We start from the raw sequence: 23,687 nt of genomic DNA, 5'->3' as shown, positions 1-23,687 counted from the left end.
AACGCAGTGTTGCCACTTTAGCCAATTTTTAGCTAGATCTAAAAGCCACATTTACGAAATTACTACAAAAAAAAAATTTGCAGCTAAATTTTTTAGCCACACTTTCTAGCTACTTACAATAATTAAGTTACCACTGTTTCAGTCAATTTAATTTGTAATGTAAAACGTACTTCCGTGCGCTACATACGTAATTCCTGAGAATATCCTTCAAGAAATAAGTAGGAAAAACTAAGAAACCCGAAAACAATAAAGAAACCCGACCTTCAACATCACAAGATGACATCTATTTTGATTAAATTTTTCCGTTAATCATAATGTAAGAGAAAGAAATATAAAAATTAAAGACTTATATCCCATGTTGTCTTTTTTTTTTTTTTAACCACTGCGCAACTTATAACAGCAGGGCTACTACGAAACTCGAAACTCGAAGTTCGTGTCGTGCGGTTCCTCTGACACTTCTATTTAATACGAGAGCGAGAGGGACGGTACGATACCAACTTCGATTTTCGAGTTTCGTAGTAGCTAGCCAGAGTATTTTTGCGAACCTACCTGCTTTTTACCGTATGTTTAGCGACTTTTTCTTTGGGCAATGTGGCAACACTGCGTTGACGTTACAACATAATGAAAACATACATAGTTTGGTGATGGGTTTGTTAGTTAGTATCTCTTAGTAGTCTGTGGTAATGGGAGGGAGCAGCGCGAGCCGCGAGCGTCAAAATCTTTATAAGTCAAAATAAAAAAGATAAGGAATCAAACTTTGACCTTCATTAAAACTATAGCACCTATAGCGTAAAAGTTATAGTAGTCGTGATTCGTGACTGTCGTGCGTGAGAGCCGTGGACCCGTGGAGCTCGTTGTTGTGCATAAGTGTGCTCAGAAGGTGTAAATGTTTCAGGAACTAAACACGTTTAAAAATATTTAAAATAGTTTAAATCAAAAGATGTCCGAGGTTATTCTACTTCAGTCGCCACCACCAAAGTTAGAAGAAGTTCAGAAGAAGATTTTTAGTGTCGGTGCTTTGGAGTTTCTAGCGAATTTACATAAAGAATTTGATGAAGATATCGACCAACTTTATAAGAACAGACGTAAACGGTCGGTGGAATTGCACACGTCATTTAAACTAGACTTCAAGAAATCTCCGGAAAGGCTAGATCGGTCGTGGACCATTGCACCACTTCCATTCAGGCTTCAGTATGTATATTATCAATCTATTGTTTCCACCATGTAAAAATAAATTACTCTTACCAGTCATTAAATTTTAGTAGTGTTGTGCAAAGACATAATATCTGGGTCCGCCTAAAGCAAAGGGGGTCCCATAACTCCTTCACTCTAACCTAACCTAACCTATGTAGTCGCGACCCCCTTTGCTTTAGTCCAACCTCTGTGCCACTGCATTTACTAGCCAACTGAATGAATACTTACTAAAACAACAATATATACAAACTTTTAGTCAAGTCTCAAGGGCCAGAAAATTGTGTATGTTCACTAACCAGCAATTGATCTTTCTCACCTGATGCTTTGTTTAGTGTTTTAATTGGTCCTACTAAAAAACAGTATTGCGGCTTGCCATAGCATTATGCTCAGTGGGGCCCACTTTATTTTATACTATTCAATGTTCATTTTGTATTTTTATTTTTATGTGTATTGAAAATGTGTACATAAAAAGTTTCTCTCATCCTAACTGTAGATGAGGCAAGAGATTTAGCTTCAGTAAGACCATATTATCTTTAATCTTGAATGGCCTACTTAACTTACAATCAGTTCTTGACCTCTGCATGAAGTTTAGGATACATATTTCTAAGATATTTATGTACAAAATCTCATAACAATTTGCATTAAAAAAAAAGCAAAACATGTATTTTCATCAAGTTTACAGTTTAACTTTCAGTTTTTTTAGTGTTTTCAGTTAGATCAGTTGATGGGCTGGGCAGATGAGTTGTGTGATCTATATGGTATGTAATAAACTGATTCCGAAAAATAATTATCTCAAAAATGATGCTTAGATCAATTAGCATTTCAACTATAATTTTCAGCTCATAACCAATCTTAAATATCAATATAATAATAAGGGCTAGACTTTTGGATTGATGGATATTTTGGCTACCATTTATTGCTTCCAGAAATCGTCATTTAGACTTGGGGGATGTGTCTGCATCAAACACTGCACATTTTGAGTCGGCACTGAACACAAATGTCCAGGGCATCCAAGTGGACTTTGATGATGGCCACTGTCCTACATGGCGGAACCAGTTGTTGGCATTCCAGAATATCTACTTAGCAGTGAACGGAAAGTTGCATGGAGCTCCATTGAGTATCAGTACATGTCCCGTGCTCATGTTGCGGCCTAGAGCTTGGAATATGATAGAACATAATATTCTGGTGAGCTATGAATGTTTTGGGGTTTGACTTGTTGCTAACACGGAATAGAAATAACAAAAGGAAATGTCAATTAGTCTCGGTTCAGTTTAATGCATTATATGAAATATATATACAGCCATAGCATCAAAATATTTATATATTGACCTTATGTTTGGTGGCATAAAGGTGTTTAGGTATTTTTGACATCTAGGTAACATATATATATTCATGACGCTAACCGTACCATTACCAGTGTCGCCGAAAATGCTCACGTCACGTGCATACTCAATAATTAGCATTCGTAAAATTGCTGCAACTGCCAAAATAGTTGTTGTAGAAAGCTTGTGTGTTGTGCGGAGTAGCGGAAAGCTGTTTAAAAATAAAGTAGCCAATCATAGTTTGATATCTCTAAATTATTGCATTGTAAAATTAACTATATGAAAGCATTTAGATCCAGCACTACTGGCTACAGAACTGCTGAATACTATTGGAACTGCAATGCCTAATTGTGATTTCTGGGCAAGATATTAGGCTCAGAACTTATTTATGTTTAGCAAGTTTCATTGGCAAGTCAATCATCTTGTTTTTTCTATTTATAAATATGGTTGCCAATTGGAAAATTGGGTAAAATAAAAATGTAAAACATAGACAAACTAAAAACTTCTGTCTTTTGAAGTCTGTAAAAAAACAGTTTAATTTAATATTATTTATTTTATCTTCCTTTCCCTAAAACACAATTTGAATTAAAATACTATCTACAACCCCCATAAGCATTGTTCATATTTACAAATTTATGCAAAATCAATTGATATAATTATTAAACCAATATAAACTGATATGATAAAAATTATAATGTAATTTACAGATTGATGGCAAAGAAGCAATAGGCCCGCTTGTAGACTTTGCTATTTTAATGTACCATAATGCAAAAAAACTTTATGAGGCCAACAGTGGTCCATATTTCTATCTGTCAAAACTGGAGGGTGCGGGAGAGGCTAAACTATGGAATAACATCTTTATCTGGGCCCAGCACCAACTCGGCATTCCTCAAGGAACAATCAAAGCTTGCGTGTTGATAGAGAATATTATTTCTACCTTCGAAATGGAAGAAATATTATATGCTTTGAGGGAGCACTCTTTGGGATTGAACTGTGGCATATGGGATTATTGTGCATCAATAATTAGTAAATTTGGTAAGTATTAAGATAGCTGTTGTAATTAGTATGTAGATAAATAAAGATATGGCATGAAACATTTCTATTATGCCACAAACAGCTGACCATACAATTATATGGGTAGCTGTTGCCCGCGACTCCGTCCACGTAGAATTCGTTTAGGCTATCCCGTGGGAACTTTGCAATTTTCCCCGGGACTCTTTAACTATCTGTAGATACCAAATTTCATCTAAATCGGTTCTGCAGTTTAGACGTGAAGAGGTAAGAAACATGACGTAATTTGTCTTTTCTCGTTGGTACTTTACTCAATTGATTTTCAGGCAGCCGCAGAGAGTTCCTGCTCCCCGACAGGAATAAGTACGTGAACATGGACCGTCATTTCCTGAGCAGCTACATGCGGCTGGTTATTGCTACGTGTCATGCGCGCGCGGCGCCCGCGACCGGCGGCATGGCTGCTGCCACATTGAGACCGGGCGCGGACGCTGCCGACAAAGAGTAAGTTAACTATAGTGTTTACGTAGGTGTTTACCCACCCCACTATGTGGACTGACGGGGAGCGCCAAAGTTCGCATACTCTTGGCCAGTCATACCGTAATTTTTATCCGAATCATCGTTTGTCATCATTTTTTTTCCACTGAAACCTTAAATTTTTCTGAAATTATTAAATGGTCATCCTATAGAAAACTGTAGGTTAGGTTAGGTTTGTTTTATAACAATTCTGTATAATTATTGGATTCAGAGAAAAAAGAGTTATGACAACCGATCGTTCTGACAAACATTACATTCTTCCACTAAACGTCCACGACCGTGACGCCCTCAATATCGTTCCACCTAAAGAGTGTGGTCGTCGCGGGCTATCGTTCGACGGCATAGATGACATCACATCACTGTTGGAGACTGCGTCGTGCCCATCATCATCATCCCAGCCTATATACGTCCCACTGCTGGGCACAGGCCTCCTCTCAGAACAAGAGGGCTTGGGCCGTAGCTCCCACGCGGGCTCAGTGCGGATTGGGAACTTCACACGCACCATTGAATTGCTTCGCAGGTTTGTGCAGGTTTCCTCACGATGTTTTTCCTTCACCGCAAAGCTCGTGGTAAATTTGAAATGTAATTCCGCACATGAATTTCGAAAAACTCAGTGGTGCGAGCCGGGGTTTGAACCCACGACCCTCTGCTTGAGAGGCGATAGGTCAAACCACCAGACCACCACGGCTTTTCGTTGTGCCCATACGCCGACGTAATACGCCGGAAATAAATTTTCTACCTGGATGTCCGGACAATTTGGGTTCATGTCACTATGCTACTATGTAGGAAAAATATGCACTAGTCAATTTGTGTTTTAGTAGAATTGAGTGTTCGACCCATTATGCAGTAGTCACTTTAAGCTCTAGGCAAAAATCAAATGTAGTCAAATTATGTTCTAGACAGTCCCAGATCCATCCAAGTGGCCGAGTTGTTGTTCATTGTGGCGTTCTAAAGCTAGAAACACTGACGCCCGAGGCGGAGCGGTGCGGCGCGGCGCGCAGGCGGTACCGATTGTAATATTCGAGCTAACATGAAAGAGGGCACATACAGAATACCGCGCGGGAAATAAGCGTGGTGCGGTGTTGTGTGGCCTCTTTCAAGTTAGCTCGAATTTTACAACCGGTACCGCCTCCGCGCCGCCCCGCCACCGCTCTGTGTTTCAAGCTTTAGGGGCCTTTTTTTAGCAGCGGACGTCTTCCGGCTGATGATGTCGATGATGATGAGTGTTTGCCCGCGGGTTTGCACTCGTAAATAAGTAAAAGCAGCAGTTGAGTTGAAATTCCGGGATTTCTTCTAAATTCCCGTAGTAATTACGCAAAATTACCTCATGGATTTCAACCACCCGCGCTAAATTTCGAAAAAGGTGATGAGCAGCTGCTATTAAGCTATTGTAACTTAGATTAGTTACACTAAAAAGCGAAAAAAAATATTATAGCAAAAAAAATATGAAAATATTTATCTACCCGTTTCAAGTCATTGCTTCAGTAAAATCCATCAGAGTGGGTTTATTGAGCACCATAATAATTACAGAAAAACAGAGGAACGTAGAGAAATTTTTCCAAGATCAGCAATAGCTATATACACCTACCTAATATTTGATTTTGTTTTAAAAAAATATATAAAAATATTCATATAGTTGTATCTTTACATAAATTTATTTACTTCTCCCATTGCGTCACCGAACCTATTCAGACAAATATTGCAACATTGGCATATATTTTATCGTCGTTGTCATATTGACAACAGAATTTTCCACGAGTGAGAAAATGTATATTTCTTTATTTTATCGATCAATGACCGACATGTTTATACCATAATAGTTATTATGTACATTTCGTTCATTCAACAGAATATTGACACAATTGCTTTTTAACGATTTATGTACGAGATTTAATAAGAAAGTCTACCTGCTTTTTATCCTTAGTTTGCGACCAACGTATTGTATTTGCGACTATTTTTAGATCCAAGGAAGTTATAAACAAGATACTCGATGCCAAGTTGAAGGAGATAGAAGCTGGTGTTGATGGCTTCATGGTTTACGATTCCAGGGTAGTGCCTCATGTCAACGAGGTAAGATCAATTCAATTAAAATTATTTCCATAACAATTTATATCCACCACCACACTGACATGAGGCAACAAACAATGAGGATTTATTTATAAACAAACAAATAATATATACAATTAACAGATATATAAATAAAAAAATAACTAAATTTAACTTATTCTAATCCTAAAAATCTATATTTACAAATATCACTCAAGTCGCTGCTATTAGGCTGGGTGCCCATAAGGCTGGCTGCGTTTCCTAGTTGTATGGCAATGCCAAACGTTGCTAACTGCCATTCATTTATTCATTTAATACGAGAGTGAGAGGGATGGTGCGGCACCAACTTTGAATTTCGAATTTCGTAGTAGCCCCCCAGTCCACCTTCTGGTGCAATTTAAACGAATTTATCAAGAATGATCGTAGTGTGTCAATCTGACATATATATATATATATATAATATATATATATATATATATATACAGTTGTGGTCATATAATTAAGAACGATTTTTTATAGAGAAGATTTTTTCAAACTGACAAGTGTTACTAACTGTATGTATATTTTTGTACTTCTCTCGGTATCGTAAAACTTTTCCTTACTAGCGGTAAATTCATTTATACATATAATTGGCTAAAAAATAAATAGATAAACTTTATATATTACATCTAAACCTAGTATTACTACTTACTGGCTGGTCATATAATTAAGAACGCTGAATAGTTTATTTTTTATTCAAATTTAAATAGAGAACGGACCGCCGCTTTGTGGTTTTAGGTTATTATTTGAATAATTTTGGCGCCATTTAGTGCCGTAAAAGTCTTAAAGGCGATTGCTTCATATAAAAACAACGGGAAAAAATAAAAGTTGTGATAAATCTACAAGAAAAGTAATACTAAAACTTCGCGACAAGAATTAGTCGTATAAACACATAGCCGATCATCTGCAATGTTCAAAAACTATGGTTTTCCACGCCATAAAGCATTTTGCTACGTATCAAACTACTTCAAATGTTCCGCGTGTACCTAGACAAAGAAAGTCATCTCGTCGAGATGATCGAAATATCGTTCGTTTGGCAAAACAAAATTCTTTAAAGGGTCTAATGAGTTGAGAAAAGAATATTTTGGCGAAAACAACCCTTCAGCAATCTCGGCACGCAGTATTCGAATGCGTTTGGTGGAAGAAAAGTTGCACGGAAGGATAGCAAGGAAGGTGCCTATGTTGAAACGATGTCATAGGCAAGCCCGGCTTGCATTTGCAAGAAGATATGAAAACTGGACAGTCAGACAGTGGAAAAACGTTATTTTTTCTGACGAGACAAAAATAAATAGGGTATGTTCTGATGGCAAACGATATGTAAAACGGCCTCCAAATAAAGCATCCGACCCAAAGTACACAAAAGTAACTTTAAAGCATGGCGGGGGAAATGTAAAAATTTGGGGATGTTTTTCTGGACATGGTGTTGGACCTGTTAGGCTGATAGAAGGAAACATGGATCAATTTCAATACAAAAACATACTGGAAGAAACAATGTTACCATATGCTGAAGGCGTGCTTCCGGTTATTTGGACATTCCAGCACGACAATGATCCCAAGCATACTGCACGTACCGTTAAGGAATTCCTCACATCGCAATCAGTTTCTGTCTTAGATTGGCCAGCCAACAGCCCCGATCTTAGAGCAATAGAGCATCTTTGGTGCGAAGTCAAGAAAAAAGTTTCAAATCGACAGTGTGGCAATTTAAGAGAACTGTATGACGTATTCTTAGAAGAATGGAACTCTGTCTCTCTTGCGAAATGTCAAAAAATGATAGATTCAATGCCTCGCCGGTGTAAGGCAGTAATAAAAAGCCGTGGACATGCTACTAACTATTAATTTTAGTTAAAATGTATTACATTGCTTTTTTTCTGTACAAACTTCACGTTAGTGTGATTTAGTTAATCTAAGTTTCAAATAAAAAAACTTTCGAACCGTTCAATAAATCGTTCTTAATTATTTGTCCAGCTTCTGAATTTGTTACTAAAGAGAATAAAAACAAAATTTGTAAAAAAATTACAGTAATTTTATTCTTTATTCTAAATCCCGTTTGCTCTATTCATGTGGCTATTTCATAACGTAACTAGTTACTTCTAAGAAGGACCCACGACTACACATGACATGATTTAGTTAAAAATAATCTGGAACTTCAAATCGTTCTTAATTACGTGGCCACCACTGTATATATATATATATGCTATATATAGGGCCAGACACATCGCGATAAAAATTATTGCGATAAAACGATAAAACTTCGTCTTCGGCCTACGGCATTGTTTATGGCCAAATTGCAAACAAAGAAATATCGATCGATAAAGAAACCCTTTGATGTGCTCGAATGTGGCTTCGCCCGAAGTGCCGAAGTTTTCGCGAATATTCGGCTACACGCATCGCGATATAGCGAATGTTCGCGTTATCGCGATGTGTGTGGCTACATTAAACACGCAATCCGCCAAAAATGTCCATTTGGTCTTTTGCGTTTTTGGCCGTATGCGTCGGAAGGGCCCTAGCATTAGATTTTCAAGAAATATCGAACAAGTATATTTTTTGTCAATTAAGGGGCTACCCGAGGTTTTCATCGATTTTTGACAAGTTTTGAATCGTATCTCCCACTTTTGCATTACAGATAGAATTATAAATCAAACGGCTATCGGTTCTCCTTTCTTTTGTCTCCATTTTTGTCTACCGGATTTTGAAAAACTTAATTTTGTATGATTTTTTTAAACATTGTCTGAAAAAAAAAAACACTTATTTCGTATCTCTATTGACGTGAAAGATCTAACATATACGAAATGTACATATTTAGGTTCGTCTTTGACGTCTCTAAAAACTGGTCGAGTGTTTTCATTTGAAAACCAGAAAACCAAATTTTTGGCCTAAAGTTGTTCAACTTTGATGCCAAATATCTCGAAGACATGAACTTTAAAGTAAATATGGGATACTATATTGCATAAAGCCGTTCTTGTCAATATAAAGCTACAAAAAACATTAGAAAACTAAGGAATTCTTATCGAAGGTCATTGGGGCATGGGATAACACAAAAAAATATGGACATGTTATGGCCGGCTAAAGTTCCGTATCACGTTACACTACACCTGCGTACACTTTTACTACTTCAAAGGTATCCCGAACTTTGACGCACTACATCTTTGTATTTTCTTGTTGACAAAACAAAATCAGTGTCCAATATTTTGTAATAGGTAATCTGGAGTAAATAAACAAAAAAATGTGATACCTAATTAATTAGAATGGTTTTTCTTAACAAATTAATTTTGTTTTTGTGCACTTACGGAAGCTTGAAATGTCTGTGCGATGACTCAATTATTTGGTTCGTCAAGCATACTCAATTATTTCGTTAAATCGATTCGTTTTTGATTTTACGCCTTAAAAATCTACTTACGTTAAATGGTAGTTGACCACACAAAACGACTCGCTGGGAAAAGTTCCGTGTTGACCGAATTTCTTAAATTGGCAGTGAATACATCAAAATGCACATAATTCAAGACTACCTTTTTGTATTTTTTTAATGGACCTAGAATTTTTTTTTGGACTTGGTACATGATAACGACGAGGTTATAATACGGTATTTGACTAATTTTTATATGTTTTATAAATTAAAACTTCGCAATGCCTGTTATCGAATAGAGAAACAAATTTTGACTTTGACTTTACTAAACTTTTTGAATTTTGACAATTTAAGGGTCGTTCTTATATTCATTTATTGATTGCAGTCATGGTATTTAAAACCTTTGTTCGCCTTTGTCGGACACGACATGGAGGACATCATCATCATCATTTAAATAAATTAAATATCACGGGACAATTCACACCAATTGAACTAGTCCCAAAGTAAGCTTAGCAAAGCTTGTGTTATGGGTACTAATCAACGGATAAATATAATTATATGTATAGATAGATACATACTTAAATACATATTAAACACCCAAGACCCGAGAACAAACATACGTATTTTTTATACAAATATCTGCCCCGACACGGGAATCGAACCCGGGACCTCAAGCTTCGTAGTCAGGTTCTCTAACCACTAGGCCATCTGGTCGTCTAAATTTAAAACCAACAACCGATTCTCAATGAACTAAAACAATTAATTTGCTCACCAGCGGCATTAATATGGACCTCAGCAAAGTAAAAATTATTTAAATTAAAATCTATTCTCAGATGAAAATAAGATTTCTTATTCTTAAATACGGTATTTGACTAATTTTTATATGTTTTATAAATTAAAACTTCGCAATGCCTGTTATTGAATAAAGAAACAATTTTAAAGCTACCTTTACAAATAACAAAGTTATAAAGGTTTGAAACTCAAGATTAGACAGAGAAAGACTTACTTGCATGTGACGTCACACGCAAGTAGCGCCATACTTGCTGCATAGAGAAAAGCGTTTGAGAAAGAGAGGTATATATATTTTACAAAAAATCACTAAAAATCCAATTTTTAACCGATTTAAGTTTTCTCCTCGCTAAACAGTCTGAATATCTTTATTTTCATAATAATATATCAGACATGGCAAATTCAGGACTTGTCAAATACCGTATTGTTTTTTGTTCTCAGCTTTGGAATAAAAACGGATCAACCCCCAATCAGATATCAAAGCAGTTGACCGTTCAGATCACAGCTGAGGACTTGCTTACTATACCGAGCGGTGGCGTCACCCTGCAAGGCTTGAGGCATAATGTGGCTGTATCCATTATGTTTATATACCACTGGTTGGCCGGTATCGGCCATTTCTTCTACAACGGCAACGTTGAGGACTCTGCCACGGCGGAAATTTCTAGAACACAGATTTGGCAGTGGATACGGTTCGCGGTGAGTTTAGCTTGCGTTAGAGAAAAACTTCTGTCATTTTCCAGGCAATGGCAATGGAAAGGGCCATGTAATGTAATGACCTTAAGTCCTGGTCCTAGTGAAAAAAGGAAATATTACGGAATTTCCTACATAGCAATTTTAAATTTAACTCCTTTTTCGCAAGGAAAGAAAATAGTTGTTTATTTATATCAGAGGAATAGTAGATTGTTTGCGAGGGCATAAATAGCATAATTTTACCCGAGCCGTCTATATTAACCCCAGCCGCAGGTGAGGGTTAATAGTTGAGTCGAGGGTAAAATGAGTTTTATACGCGATATACTTAACACACTTTAATTTAAAATCATTTGTCAATCTCAATTAAAAAGTCTTTTACAAGGAAGGGTATTTCGTTGAAATCACCCAACCACTAGCTTATATTCCAGACTCATTTAGTGATAAGTACCTTGTATATTAGACTGGTCAATTTTTAAATTAATACAATGATAATAATAATAATAATGTATACTAACATACTCAAGTCAGGTGTAATTTACTAACAATTGTAATAATGGATCAGCTGAAATAAAAAAAAAACTTTTTGCAGCCTTTCCTAGAAGACGACCCAAAGAAGCAAGTGACAGCTAAACTGGTCGAGAAAGCCGCTGCCAGCTTTTCTGCCCACGCGCATAAGAACCTCTGCCGTTCAAATGCAGAACGCAAGCGACTTACGGCTGCCAGATACATGAGCATAGAGTTGTTCCTGGCAAGAAACCCACCAGAGTTCATAACTAGTTATTTGAATGATAATCATAAATTCCGTACGCTGCATAACAAGGCGCTTCTCAGCAACTTGTAACAGACTACAGGTCTAGTAAATAATGTTTTTCCATCTTATTTCGATGAATTCGTATTCTATCTTTCTCAATTAGCTTCAGCAAACTTTAGTAAGCTAGCTGAGAAAGCAAGACGAACTTGTCTGACAAAATACAACGGCGAAACATTATTCAATACATCTGTGGATCGCTTATTCAAACGTTCGTTAGGGTCTGACCACACTTTGCCGAAACTAAGCGATCCAATGAGGGCTATCGTTTTTTGTCTTACTAGATGGCGCCACTGTTGCGTGAGGTTTTTAAGTGTGGCTTTCAAAGTCTGTTATTTATTACGGGCGTGAAAACAAAGTTTAGAAATCATATTTAATACATCTCAAAACCTTACCATAAAAATATCGAGCAACCACAGTCTTGCGTAGTCCCGTTTTGTTCGGAAAAAAGGGGAGGACAAAAGTTTTCGAAAGACAAAACTGTCTCAAAACACAGACATTAATTGCCCCTTATCGCATAATTGCCATAATTAATTTCAGGTATTGCAAAATATTCACAAAATGATTCTAATTATAAATAAACCCGCGTAGCGCACCCAAAAACTATGAGATTTGACATTCCGGAGACCTCACGCTACACTAGCGCCTCTAGCGGCGAATTCATACGCGATAGCCCTCATTTCGGCGTCATTACGCCTGCAGCTGTTCCAACTACTTCGGTTAGGCATTAACCGAAGTTCCGCGACTGATCACGCTTTAAGGTGATGTAATTTCGGAAAATGTGTTGCTAGGTGTAGGTAGTAATTGCTTAGAGATGTAAGCTAAATGTAACATGTGCAGGGTTAAAAATTATCAAGATAACTTATGTAAAAAAAAAACGAGGAAGCATTTTACTAACTTCTAATGCCTACAACTTTCTTTGGGGTACTTTTGCCTGGTTTTAAGGCTAAAAGAAGCATTTGGGACCAAATATCATATCATACATACATTCCAGTGTATAATTTAGTTTTTTCGCCAAAGATCAATTGTGACCAAATCACGTTATTCATCCAAGTTTAGGTGTCATTTGAGGTCTATTTATTAGTTGGCAGCTTTGTCCTGTCATATGTAGTTATTAAGGTGGTGGATATACACACGTTACTGTTTTATAATAATATATATACTTATTTATGCATTTGTGAACTTTGCCAAATATTATTGTGATACGTTAAGAGGAAGCTGTATTGTAATGTCAAGCATTATATAATTGTTATTAATAAAGATTTCAACTGTTGCACCTGTATTTTTTAATTATAAAAGCCCAAACATCATCATGAATCAGTGAACTCAAAGAACGTTATGTGAGATGTAAAATAATATAAATATAAGCATCAGGAAACGTAAATAAAAAACAGTTTAGTTAACATTGATGTATCTCAAAAATATAAATCTTGGTAAACATTAGCTAAAGTGAACACAGCGCAAGCGAAGGTGTATTATTATTTTCACAATTTACTGCACATTGGTGATATCCGAAAAGTAGCATAATAGGGGCATTTTGACAACACGAGTATTTGCTGACAAAACTGTAAATTTTGTCGCGTAAAGAATAATAACAGCTGAATAGTGTCTTCTTAAAATACCCCTATAATTAGTGAGTAATTGTGAAACACACTTCAGTGACAAAAGTTCAAATTTATTACTTCTACTTAATTTAATGCAAAACACATTAGCTCAGTTATTCCGGATTATCAATTCCAAAAACTGTTTTCTTTAGATTATTTTAATTATCAATAATAATGTAGTATTTGAAACTTAACTATTTCAGTATTTTCTTTTAATGGCAAGTGCCGAAAAAACGTTAACCAGGTCCCTTAATTGCATAATTTATATTTATTATTATGATTAAATCTTAATTTATACTTTATTCGCTAAAATAATTGAACAGTAAGATATGTTTCAAACAATCGAACATCCAAATAAGTAGGTAGAGTACAATTACGACACTAAAAAGTAAGAACGGATGAGAGGGGAATTTCATTTCTACTTTTTGGTGTCGTTCTTAATCTATCATACTAAAATAACAAGTTATTTTAAGTTGGTTGTTTCACTTGTTGAAAGGCGGCATGTTTAGTAAAGTTTAATAAGTTTTTGCAACAACCGTCGTCGCTGAGTTTAGCCGCCCATGTTGTCAAGTAAATCCATACATAAGAAAAATAAAAGAAGTCAATGCATAAACTATAATATGTGATATTTAAATTTCTTATGATCTGTGCCACAAACAATTTTTGCAAATTCACAAAAAAAGTAATTGGTCACAAATTTCCAAAATAGGTGTTACGTAATTTATGGACCCCAAGTTCAGTTATACTTGTAGTTGTAAATACGCGGTCTTGTCACAATTCCTACAAATAACAGATTTTTGTGTGGAAACATCAGGTAATTATTTTCATAGAATCAGGTGAAATGTCATATCTTTATTTCGCGGTTGTGTATTTACTGTTATGGTGTTTTTCCACCAGCCAGACGTGAGAACGACTCAACCAACCCAAAGAATTCCTCCAACCCATTTCCACCAGATACCCCACGGGACGGCGCGACAATACGCGTGAATCGTGTTTCCGTTGCAGAGCTAATAAACGCTCTATGTACGCAGCAATACAGTTCGTTATTTTAGAGATTGTAAGTACGCTAAGAGGGATTCGCGGTTATAAAGTTACGCCCAGTATTGGTGAACTTAGGCTATGGTCTCCTGTAAACGCTATCGGCCGCTTACAACGTCACGTCATACGCTGCATCACAATGCTCACTATAGAAATGTACTGTTGTGATCTCTTTCACACGTCGACGTTGGCGACTTGACATTCGTACGCGGCATTCAAACTGCGTCGCGTCTCTAGTTATTTCGAACCAATGCAGCTCAAGTCGTGTCTAGCGTCATATCAAAAATGGAGAGATTTAATAATAAAGAAGACGGTTTAATGATCAGTGACCGTTGACACTGTGCGTTGCGTTCAAACGTTGATCGGAACCTTGACGCTAAGTCAGACGTCGCCTATAGCATAAAATAGGAGACCATAGTCTAAAACCGCGAAATATCTCCCATCCCAGTGTGAGTTGCACCAAGTGACTAATTCTTTAACCAATGTCAAACCAGCCGTCAAATGTCCAGTTACCTACTTGTCGCAACTCACTCTTAGTAGGTAAGAACTTCAGAGACAGTTGGGACGCTAAGAGATAGAGCATCGGCTGTTCTGTTCGCCGCCGACGCGCTGTCCGCTGAGTGCGCGCGCAAACGTCGTGTCTCGCGAGTGGAGGCTGGCGCTCTCTTGCAAAGACGCTGCCAGCGCGTGCGCCAAAGCTTCGTCTTCAGTCTGAAAAAAAAAGCAGTTATTAAACTTCGCCTTATACTTCATACATTACATACTTAGGTTAGAATCATGAAATTTGACGCGGGTGTTTTTTATGAAAGACAAAACTGTCTCAAAACACAGACATTCATTGCCCCGTAACGCATAAATGCCGTAATTAATTTCAGGTAATAAAAATTTTCACAAAATTATTCTAATTATAAATAAACCCGTGTAGCGCACCCAAAAACTATGAGATTTGACATCGGAGACCTCACGCTACACTAGCGCCTCTAGCGGCGAATTCATACGCGATAAAAATAAAAGCGGTAAAATCTTGGTAAAATAAACTAACTTATTATTAATTTGCAAGATTGGTCGTCAGAGTCGGAAAGTGACACTCCAAATGTTGAATATATTATTTAACACTTTATTAACTAGAACAAATATGTAATTAACCTTCGGGCGGTTAAAACATGCCGCGCCCTACCTTACCCAATCCCTATAGGGTAGTACCTACTCGCTATTTGATCTATTTTCTAATTATTATAAACATTCTGTTTTAGTAATTAGTTTGCGTGCCGTGACTAACAACTGCTAGTATCAATATAGCAATATAATAATGGCTATTAGGCATGACCTCGTCTGCGTAGAATTAGATTGTCATTATTCCGCGGGAACTTTGCAATTCTAAGGGGTTTAAAGTATTCTATGTAAGTCATGGGATATTGCAAAAAATGAACTATATATTATACTAGCTTTTACCCGCGGCTTCGCACGCGTAAACTATTCGGTCTGGTAGTTGCAATTGAGATTTTCGGGATTTTACAAAATTCCCCTGGAAATTTCCAAAATTTATATCGTGGTCTTCATTGAGGTTGTGTTGTGAATAACTGTAAAAAATTCAAGACTCTAAACCCAGTGCTAAAATTTCAAAATTTTTCCTTCAAATTTCAAATTCAAATCATTTATTCAAATTCAAATCATTTATTCAAATTCAAATCATTTATTCAGTAAATAGGTGGCAATGGGCACTTTTACACGTCAGTTTTTAAAATACCAGCGCTTTCGGAAAGACCATCATTGCCAAGAAGAATGCACCGCAAGAAGCTTGGCAGAAAGTAATTTTTTTCAAAATAAAATACTTCAAAACTACAGTAAGTATACAATTAAAGATAAAATTACAAAATAATAATAATAATACACCGATGTATGGGGTCCCTTAGTTACAAAACTATCCCGTGGAAATATCGGGATAAAAAGTAGCGTATGTGTTATTCCAGACGTCCGGCTACCTACATACCAAATTTCATGCCTATAAGCCCAGCGGTTGTTATTTCGAGATTTTATCCCTATCCCGTGAGAATATCGGAATAAAAAGTAGCCTATGTGTTATTCCACAGGTCCAGCTACCTACATACTAAATTTCATGGCTCTAAGCCCAGTGGTTGTTATTTCGAGATTTTATCCCTAGTTATCCCGTGGGAATATCGGGTCAAAAAGTCACTTAAGTGTTATTCCAGATGTCCAGTTACCTACATACCAAATTTCATGACTCTAAGCCCAGCGGTTATTATTTCGAGATTTTATCCCTATCACGTGGGAATATCGAAATAAATAGTAGCCTATGTGTTATTTCAGAGGTTCAGCTACCTACACACTAAATTTCATGGCTCTAAGCCCAGCGGTTGTTATTTCAAGATTTTATCTCTAGGTATCCCGTGGGAATATCGAGTCAAAAAATTGCCTATGTGTTATTCCAGACGTCCAACTACCTACATACCAAATTTCATGACTCTAAGCCCAGCGGTTGTTATTTCGAGATTTTATCCCTATCCCGTGGGAATATCGGAATAAAAAGTAGCCTATGTGTTATTCCAAAGGTCCAGCTACCTACATACTAAATTTCATGGCTCAAAGCCCAGCGGTTGTTATTTCAAGATTTTATCCCTAGGTATCCCGTGGGAATATCGGATCAAAAAGTCGTCTATGTTTTATTCCAGACGTCCAACTACCTACATACCAAATTTCATGACTCTAAGCCTAGCGGTTGTTATTTCAAGATTTTATCCCTATCCCGTGGGAATATCGGGATAAAAAGTATCCTATGTTTTAATCCAGGTTATAAACTAACTTTCCGCCAAATTTCATCCAAATCCGTCCAGCCGTTTAAGCGTGAAAAAGTAACAAACATACTCACTCACTCACTCACTCACTCACAAACTTTCACATTTATAATATTAGTAGGATTGGTGGTGGAAGAGCAAATAGGTAAGATCGCCATTTTATTTTAAACATGGATTTCCACAAAGTATGTACTACGTATCTAAACTCTTTGTCGTACAGTCGGTTCCCTAATTTTTCATACTAGTTTCATAGAAAAGTGGATACTTACGTTAGGGCACCGACTGTACAAAAGAAAAGAAACAAAATACAAACTTTGAGATGCATGTACAAAGGCGGGCTTTTATATTTTCATAAGTATGTAGGTTATGGCGACTTGTCCTTCCTTTGTGCTAATAAACATGTCAAAGACGATGACGATGGATGAATAATATAATTACCATATTTCCTTGAACAGCTGAGAATGGAGCGACTGGTACGACTGGAGGATTGGGCTTCACTCTGTTCTCGGCTGCTTTCATCCTCGCCATGGCTGCGTTACTGTTGACAAATGATTCCATGTAGTTTATTTTCTCTAGCCTACATAGTGCCTATAGACAGCAGGGTAGGCAACACTAGTGCTGGTGGCACACTGCTGCGGCGGTAACTACCAAGCCCACCCTGGAATCGAACGAATTACGCCAATATGCCCCATTCACAGCACACGTAAGGAGTCCACTCATACGCGTGGATGTAGCACAACTCCTAGAACCAACGGACAAATTCTCCCCCATAAAAGATAAATTAAAAAAGGTCTAGTAAGGGATTTATCACTGAATTAAATATGTGATTTACTCGTAATATGGCTACTATAGTTATGTATGATTTCCCTTTTAAGTGCAGTGCATTATATTGCCAATTGAAATCGAATTAACAATGGAAAAGATTCTCGGAAGCGTAAACGCTGGAAAGTAGAATACATAAATCCAAATGGATTTAAAACACCCTTGTTTATCACAAGAGAGAGCTATACTGTACTCTGTAGAGCTGAATACACTCCTTAAAAACAACATGGTTTTATATAAAAAACAAGTTTAAACTCTGCCGACTATCACATGCTGTATGAAGAGACCGGGCTCCTCGACGCAATAGTTCTATAATTCTCATGCACACAGTTAGTCAATCAAAAAGCAGATTAAAGTGTAACGATTAGTTTCCGATTCGCCGGATTCTCGTCTCGCCGGTTTCTTGTTTCATCGGATTCTTGCTTCGTCAGAAATATATAAATGCAGCAGAATCACTTAGGTAAAGAAAGGCTGAAAAAGGGCATAGTCAATGACTACGTCGAACAAAAAACAACTGTTATAGCTGTTATAGAATGTCTAAACAGATTACCCCAATATCATAAATATATATTTTTTTTGATATTGTACATCTACCTTTTATTTCAATTATGAATGAGTAAAGCCATGATATTTCCATAGTTATGTTTAACTGAAAATTCCGACGAAACAAGAATTTTAAGAAATAAGAATCCGGCGAAACGGGAACTAATTAATGTAAAGTTAGTAAGTGTATCATTGCCAATGTCTGATAGTTACGGGTGGGTGAGGACCCGCATCTTGGTCCAGCGATCGTCCCAGCGGTCCGAGAACGCGCTCAGGACATTGTTCGCGGTGTCACTGACTAGCGCTAGGATGGCAGCGCACCAGCGCGATATAGCGCCAAAGCCTGTCCATATCCACGATGTTCTGCAGCTAGGGATGAGCCGATACAGGTAAGAGGGGTGTTCCCTTGTTTTGCAAACAGAAATTTGATAGAATTTGGTCCTTGTATTTGAAATGAATGAATGAAACATATTTTACAGGAACCCGAATACCATTACTAATGTATTACGTAAGTAAATATTGTCTATTTGTTTTTATTGTTTATTTATTTATATAAGTATTAATCCCTTTTCATTACAGAACTTATTCTTGGGAATGGTCTAGAATCATATAGATATTTTAAAGTATTGCATATCGATAGATGCTTCAAATACCAATTCTATGACTACTTAATTAGTAAGTAACATCGAACATCTCTAACTGCAGCATCAGAACTCATTAGCTCCACGGCCACGCATTCTAATGCTTCTGGCACGATTTTTTGCGAATGTCTATCGGCTTTACGTCATCTATATTTTTGTTATGAATGAGTTTCCACTTAATATACTATATTAAATATAGTAGGTATACTTCTCTAAGAAAAATACTTCAGCTTAAGGATCAACAACATTTCAACGTGTACCGCCCGCGCCGTCGCGCAAAAAACTCTGACGCACCGTAAATACAGTCACGAGACTCATGCGTCACTTTTTTGACGCGCAACTTCAAAATCCGGATCGCTGGGCCAAAATCACCTCTGACTGGGTTCCATGCGATGGGCACCAGAACAGAGGTAGGCCTAACAGGAGATGGCAGGACGATTTGGAGCCATTTGAAGCCAGAGACAAGTGGAAGGAGAAAGGGAAGGCCTTTGCCCAGCAAAGGGACACCGCACAATAGTGCACGCGTTGCGTGCGACGGATTTTACCTGCACCCGCGCCCGCGCAGTGCACCCGCGCCAGCTAGCGTAGGCCCGTACACGCGTGTTCGGTTCAATCTAGCGCAGGCGGAAGAAAATTTTGCCACCCTCTTATTTAGGGTACTCTTCTAACCGGTAGGTGGGTGACATATTTTTTTTGTTATGGAATTATCATCATCATCCCAGCCTATACACGTCCCACTGCCGGATTGGGAACTTCACACATAACATTAAATTTTTAAGGTTTTTTGCCGCCCGGGGGCGAACCGAACTACGCTACGCCACTGATCTAATCGCAGAAAAAACAAATAAACTTACGCAGCTTGTCGTCTCTTAGCAGCCAGTTTCCCCTCGCAGGCGTGGTCAGTCATATGCCGATGTTTGAGACAGAAGTTGAGCGCGCACTCGCTGCATACGAGTGGCACCATTTCTTTCGTTCTACAGCCTTTGTATGAACAACGGTTGGTGAACACCTGGAAAAGAACAAGTTTATGTTAAAATCAAAGTTTATTCTGCAAGGAGGCCGCAAAGGATTCTTTTACATGTAATTTTGTTTATACCACACTACCAGTACCAGCGCTTTCGGAAAGATTATCATTATACGCATGCAGTTTTCGTAGCAAACTATATGGTTGGCAAAAAAAATGTGTTCTTTTAGGGTGGTTAGAGTAACATTTTTCTGCAGTATACTTGTATGGTCGTTTTGGCATACGCGCTTACACGCGCGCTACATCAGACTGAATGCTCGTGTAAGCGCTTATTCCTGCGCAGCTGCGTGTTCCAACGCTCGAAGAAAACAAAACCGCACTTGAGGGCCTACTCCGAAGTTCGGAAATCGAAGTTTGATGAAATTCGTATCATACCATCCTCACTCTCGTATTAAATAGTATAACTGTCACTGTGTCAGAGGGACCAAACGACACGTACTTCGATTTTCGAATTTCGTAGTAGCCCTGCTGTACGCATGTTACGTACACGGACTTCCAAAAACCAACTTAGACGCGCAATAACACGGTAATCTGAAAGAAAGTCCTTTCCTTTTTCTTACCTTTTTTCTCCTCTCCCTAGCGGGGTCAGACATGCATTGGTTGTCTATGTGGGCCCCAACAGCGACATCTGGCGGCTCGTCGCGGCGTCCAGGCACAGGGGCTCCGCAGAGCGGGCACACTGGTACCTGGACGTCCCTCGTGTTGGGTGCCGGGCACTCATGGTGGGAGTAGGCAAAGTGGTCCGAACTATTATATAAAATGATAAGTCAGTGTGAATATTTTTATACTAGCTAAAACTTTTGCCTATAATAATAAGAAAAAAATTTACTTAGGCATAAAATATGTCCTACATTTGGTATTAAAGCCTTAAGCTTTTTTAACCTCAATCAATCTCAAATTGCTAGAACTCAATAAGTAACATGGAATTTTTATGTTCTTTTGTCACAAGTGCTACTAAATTGCTAGTTACTAAAGATCACAAGTAACTGGTTCACAATTGTTCCACTATTTTTGTAGGTGAAAAAAAAATCCCTTTTAACCTCCTTTTGCTAAATATGTGTGAATTTAAAAACGCTTTAGTTATGGACTTTAAAAAATGGTCATAAATTAAGAACCTTTACACTCAGGGGCGTACCCAGCTTCTGGCCTTTGGCAAGTCAGATTTTTTACAAAGACACCTATATGAAACACAAGGTATATGTAGTGTGTAGGCAAGCCCCCGCAAGGGATCCTGCTTCATAGGTAAACCGGGCATAATATATTGTAGAACATATAATTTACAGGGGGGGCAGCTGCCCTCCCCCCCCCCAAGTAATTTATGGATGACCCATAATATTAATAATTATCATAGTTAACAAGAAGGTATAAAAATAGTACATTATTATGAATAAGTGTGAGTGCATTCAATACAACATGTGATGACTCATTGTTTTGTTTTAACCTTCATGGTGTATGTTAAAAGTTGAATATTTCGCAAACAGATCACTGAATAGAAAAATCTTAGCGATTTTAAAAGACCTATCAAACAATACCCCACACTATAGGGTAAGTCGAGAAAAAAAACCCACTATGTCAATGGGAGGTAACCACAATTTTTTTTTATTTTACCTCTGTTGGCATGACTGATATGTATATTCATGTCAAATTACAGCTTTCTAGTACTAACAGTCTCTGAGCATAGCCGCGGATGGACAGACAGATGGACAGACATGGCAAAACTATAAGGGTTTCTAGTTGACTACAGAACCCTAAAAAAGACTAATAAATGGGTACTAAAGTATGGTTTTTATACACTCATGAAATATAAAGCCTTCTTCGACTCTTGGTGATATCATTAGGTATAGTTGACCAAGAAATTGGTTTATCACCATAAGGTTTAATGTCATTTGTAGCGCTTAAAACGTCAAAGCCTATTTTCACTCACAAGTCAATATGACAATCAGCCTTATTGTTTTATTTCTGAAGTAAAACCTGTCATTAAAATTGGTAAAGCAATTTCTTGGTTGACTATACATTTAAATAAAGTAATTTGAAATATTAATTTTATAAACCCCAAAAGATAGAAATGCTTTTACACTGACATTTCTTAAATTACATTTTTTTACTATTGATCTTCCTTTTGTAAGTTGAGTTATATTATAATATATTCCTACTTTATTTCTATTCATAATAATGTGGCACAAAAAAAGGTATCTTGCTCTTTGTCTGTCAGAATATGCCAATATCTGTTGTCAATGCCACAGGTAAAAGAGGAAGTCGCAATGGAAGGCCTTGCCAAACTATATGAGGATGGGAGAAATACATTAGTGGTATAAACACTATCAAAAGTTAATGCAAACATAGTTTTAAATTAACTGATAGCACGAACTTACCAGAAAACGTCACGACACGCTCCACATTTCATGGGAAGAAAATCTGAAACATGCCAAACAAATTACTAAACTTGGATTTCATAATTATTAAAAATATGAAATCATTAACTACAATAAACTTCTAGAACGACTCCTAATATTCTCAGAAACTCAAATCGAAAGGGAACAGAGTAAATCTTTGAAAAAGTAGAATAACTTACCCAACTTATTGCACGATTTGTAAGAACAGTTCTTGCCAATATGTGGAAACTCCATTATTTTAACTATTTTAATATTCTTCAGTTTCAAATCTAAAATCCACTTCGTAAGAACTGTTTTATTGCGCGTTGCTGGAATTATAATGACGACACAAGTTTGCTTTTGGGTTTATATATCATTAATTCATTTGGTATTGCGAACGAATTCGTCATTCCTTTCTCAATGAAACGACATTTTTCTGTGGATCACTGTGGATTTAAGTTTATAAAGATAGCTTCCGGCATAGAAACTTCAAATTGAGCGAGTTTAAAGTAAAAATCGTCATTCTTTAATATTTAGTATTCCAAATAACGCGTTTAAGTAAAAAATTAAGTTCATTTCATTTGTTATCTTGACCATGGATTTTTTCGAAATATATTTTTTAGGAATGTTTTTAAATAACTACTTTGCAGCAACTAGCTTTGTAAATTAGGCTGCAATGTCAGTGTCAAGCAGACGTTTCATCCAATAAATCGTTCAAGACATGTTTAAAAACTAAACTGATAGTGTCTTTTCCAACCTCGACATTGGCGGAATCATCGATAGTATCGATGGAGCTATACTTTCAAGAATTGAATTGAATTGAATGTTTAAAAAAGCATGTTTTCCGTACCATATTATTAATAGTTTACTAAATCACATATGTATTTTTTATATCATTACATAAAGTAATAAATAAATAAGTAAGGGTATGCGCGCACGAGCAACTTTTGTTACCGCGACTATTTAGTCTCTCAAATTAAGTCTGTGGGTGTGATGTTGATGTCGCGTCGCTACGTGTGCGCACTTCCATAATGCTAACCCATAGACTTGATGT

At 37.1% G+C, this 23,687-nt stretch overlaps 2 protein-coding genes across 3 annotated transcripts; one reads left to right on the top strand and one right to left on the bottom strand.

Annotated features, from left to right (window-relative positions):
* Window positions 1-676: 676 nt before the first annotated feature.
* LOC141435801 (malate synthase-like) lies at window positions 677-13,049 on the top strand. Its single transcript, XM_074098624.1, has 7 exons — window positions 677-1,191; window positions 2,121-2,379; window positions 3,224-3,551; window positions 3,854-4,028; window positions 6,023-6,131; window positions 10,720-10,974; window positions 11,558-13,049. Exons 1-7 carry the CDS (start codon window positions 941-943, stop codon window positions 11,807-11,809), a joined length of 1,629 nt encoding a protein of 542 aa, XP_073954725.1. The 5' UTR covers window positions 677-940; the 3' UTR covers window positions 11,810-13,049.
* Window positions 13,050-13,170: 121 nt separating this feature from the next.
* LOC141435802 (AN1-type zinc finger protein 2A-like) lies at window positions 13,171-23,084 on the bottom strand. Of its 2 annotated transcripts, XM_074098625.1 has the most exons (7): window positions 22,834-23,084; window positions 22,634-22,676; window positions 20,822-21,008; window positions 20,092-20,246; window positions 18,810-18,965; window positions 17,670-17,769; window positions 13,171-15,129 (listed from the first exon to the last, which is right to left on the bottom strand). In XM_074098625.1, the coding sequence occupies exons 1-7, from the start codon at window positions 22,886-22,888 to the stop codon at window positions 14,986-14,988; spliced, it is 840 nt and encodes a 279-aa protein (XP_073954726.1). In that variant the 5' UTR covers window positions 22,889-23,084; the 3' UTR covers window positions 13,171-14,985. The 2 variants fall into 2 exon arrangements, with proteins under 2 accessions (XP_073954726.1, XP_073954727.1); XM_074098626.1 differs by lacking the exon at window positions 18,810-18,965 and having other exon boundaries at window positions 22,834-23,079.
* Between the last annotated feature and the right edge of the window lie 603 nt (window positions 23,085-23,687).

The sequence above is a fragment of the Choristoneura fumiferana genome, chromosome 15 (assembly GCF_025370935.1).
Source record: "Choristoneura fumiferana chromosome 15, NRCan_CFum_1, whole genome shotgun sequence".
Taxonomy (NCBI): Eukaryota; Metazoa; Arthropoda; class Insecta; order Lepidoptera; family Tortricidae; genus Choristoneura; species Choristoneura fumiferana.
The sequence above is the reverse complement of the archived record's forward strand: the minus strand, read 5'-3'. Positions and strand labels throughout refer to the sequence as shown.

Bases quoted from the DNA above. Each gene is read 5' to 3' on its own strand.
- LOC141435801 (XM_074098624.1), top strand. From the start codon at position 941: ATGTCCGAGGTTATTCTACTTCAGTCGCCACCACCAAAGTTAGAAGAA. The intron at 2,380-3,223 runs GTGAGCTATGAA...TGTAATTTACAG, and splicing joins TGATAGAACATAATATTCTG to ATTGATGGCAAAGAAGCAAT. The intron at 3,552-3,853 runs GTAAGTATTAAG...ATTGATTTTCAG, and splicing joins ATCAATAATTAGTAAATTTG to GCAGCCGCAGAGAGTTCCTG.
- LOC141435802 (XM_074098625.1), bottom strand. From the start codon at position 22,888: ATGGAGTTTCCACATATTGGCAAGAACTGTTCTTACAAATCGTGCAAT. The intron at 20,247-20,821 runs GTAAGAAAAAGG...GTTCTTTTCCAG, and splicing joins CTAGGGAGAGGAGAAAAAAG to GTGTTCACCAACCGTTGTTC. The intron at 18,966-20,091 runs GTAAGTTTATTT...GCTCATCCCTAG, and splicing joins GCTAAGAGACGACAAGCTGC to CTGCAGAACATCGTGGATAT.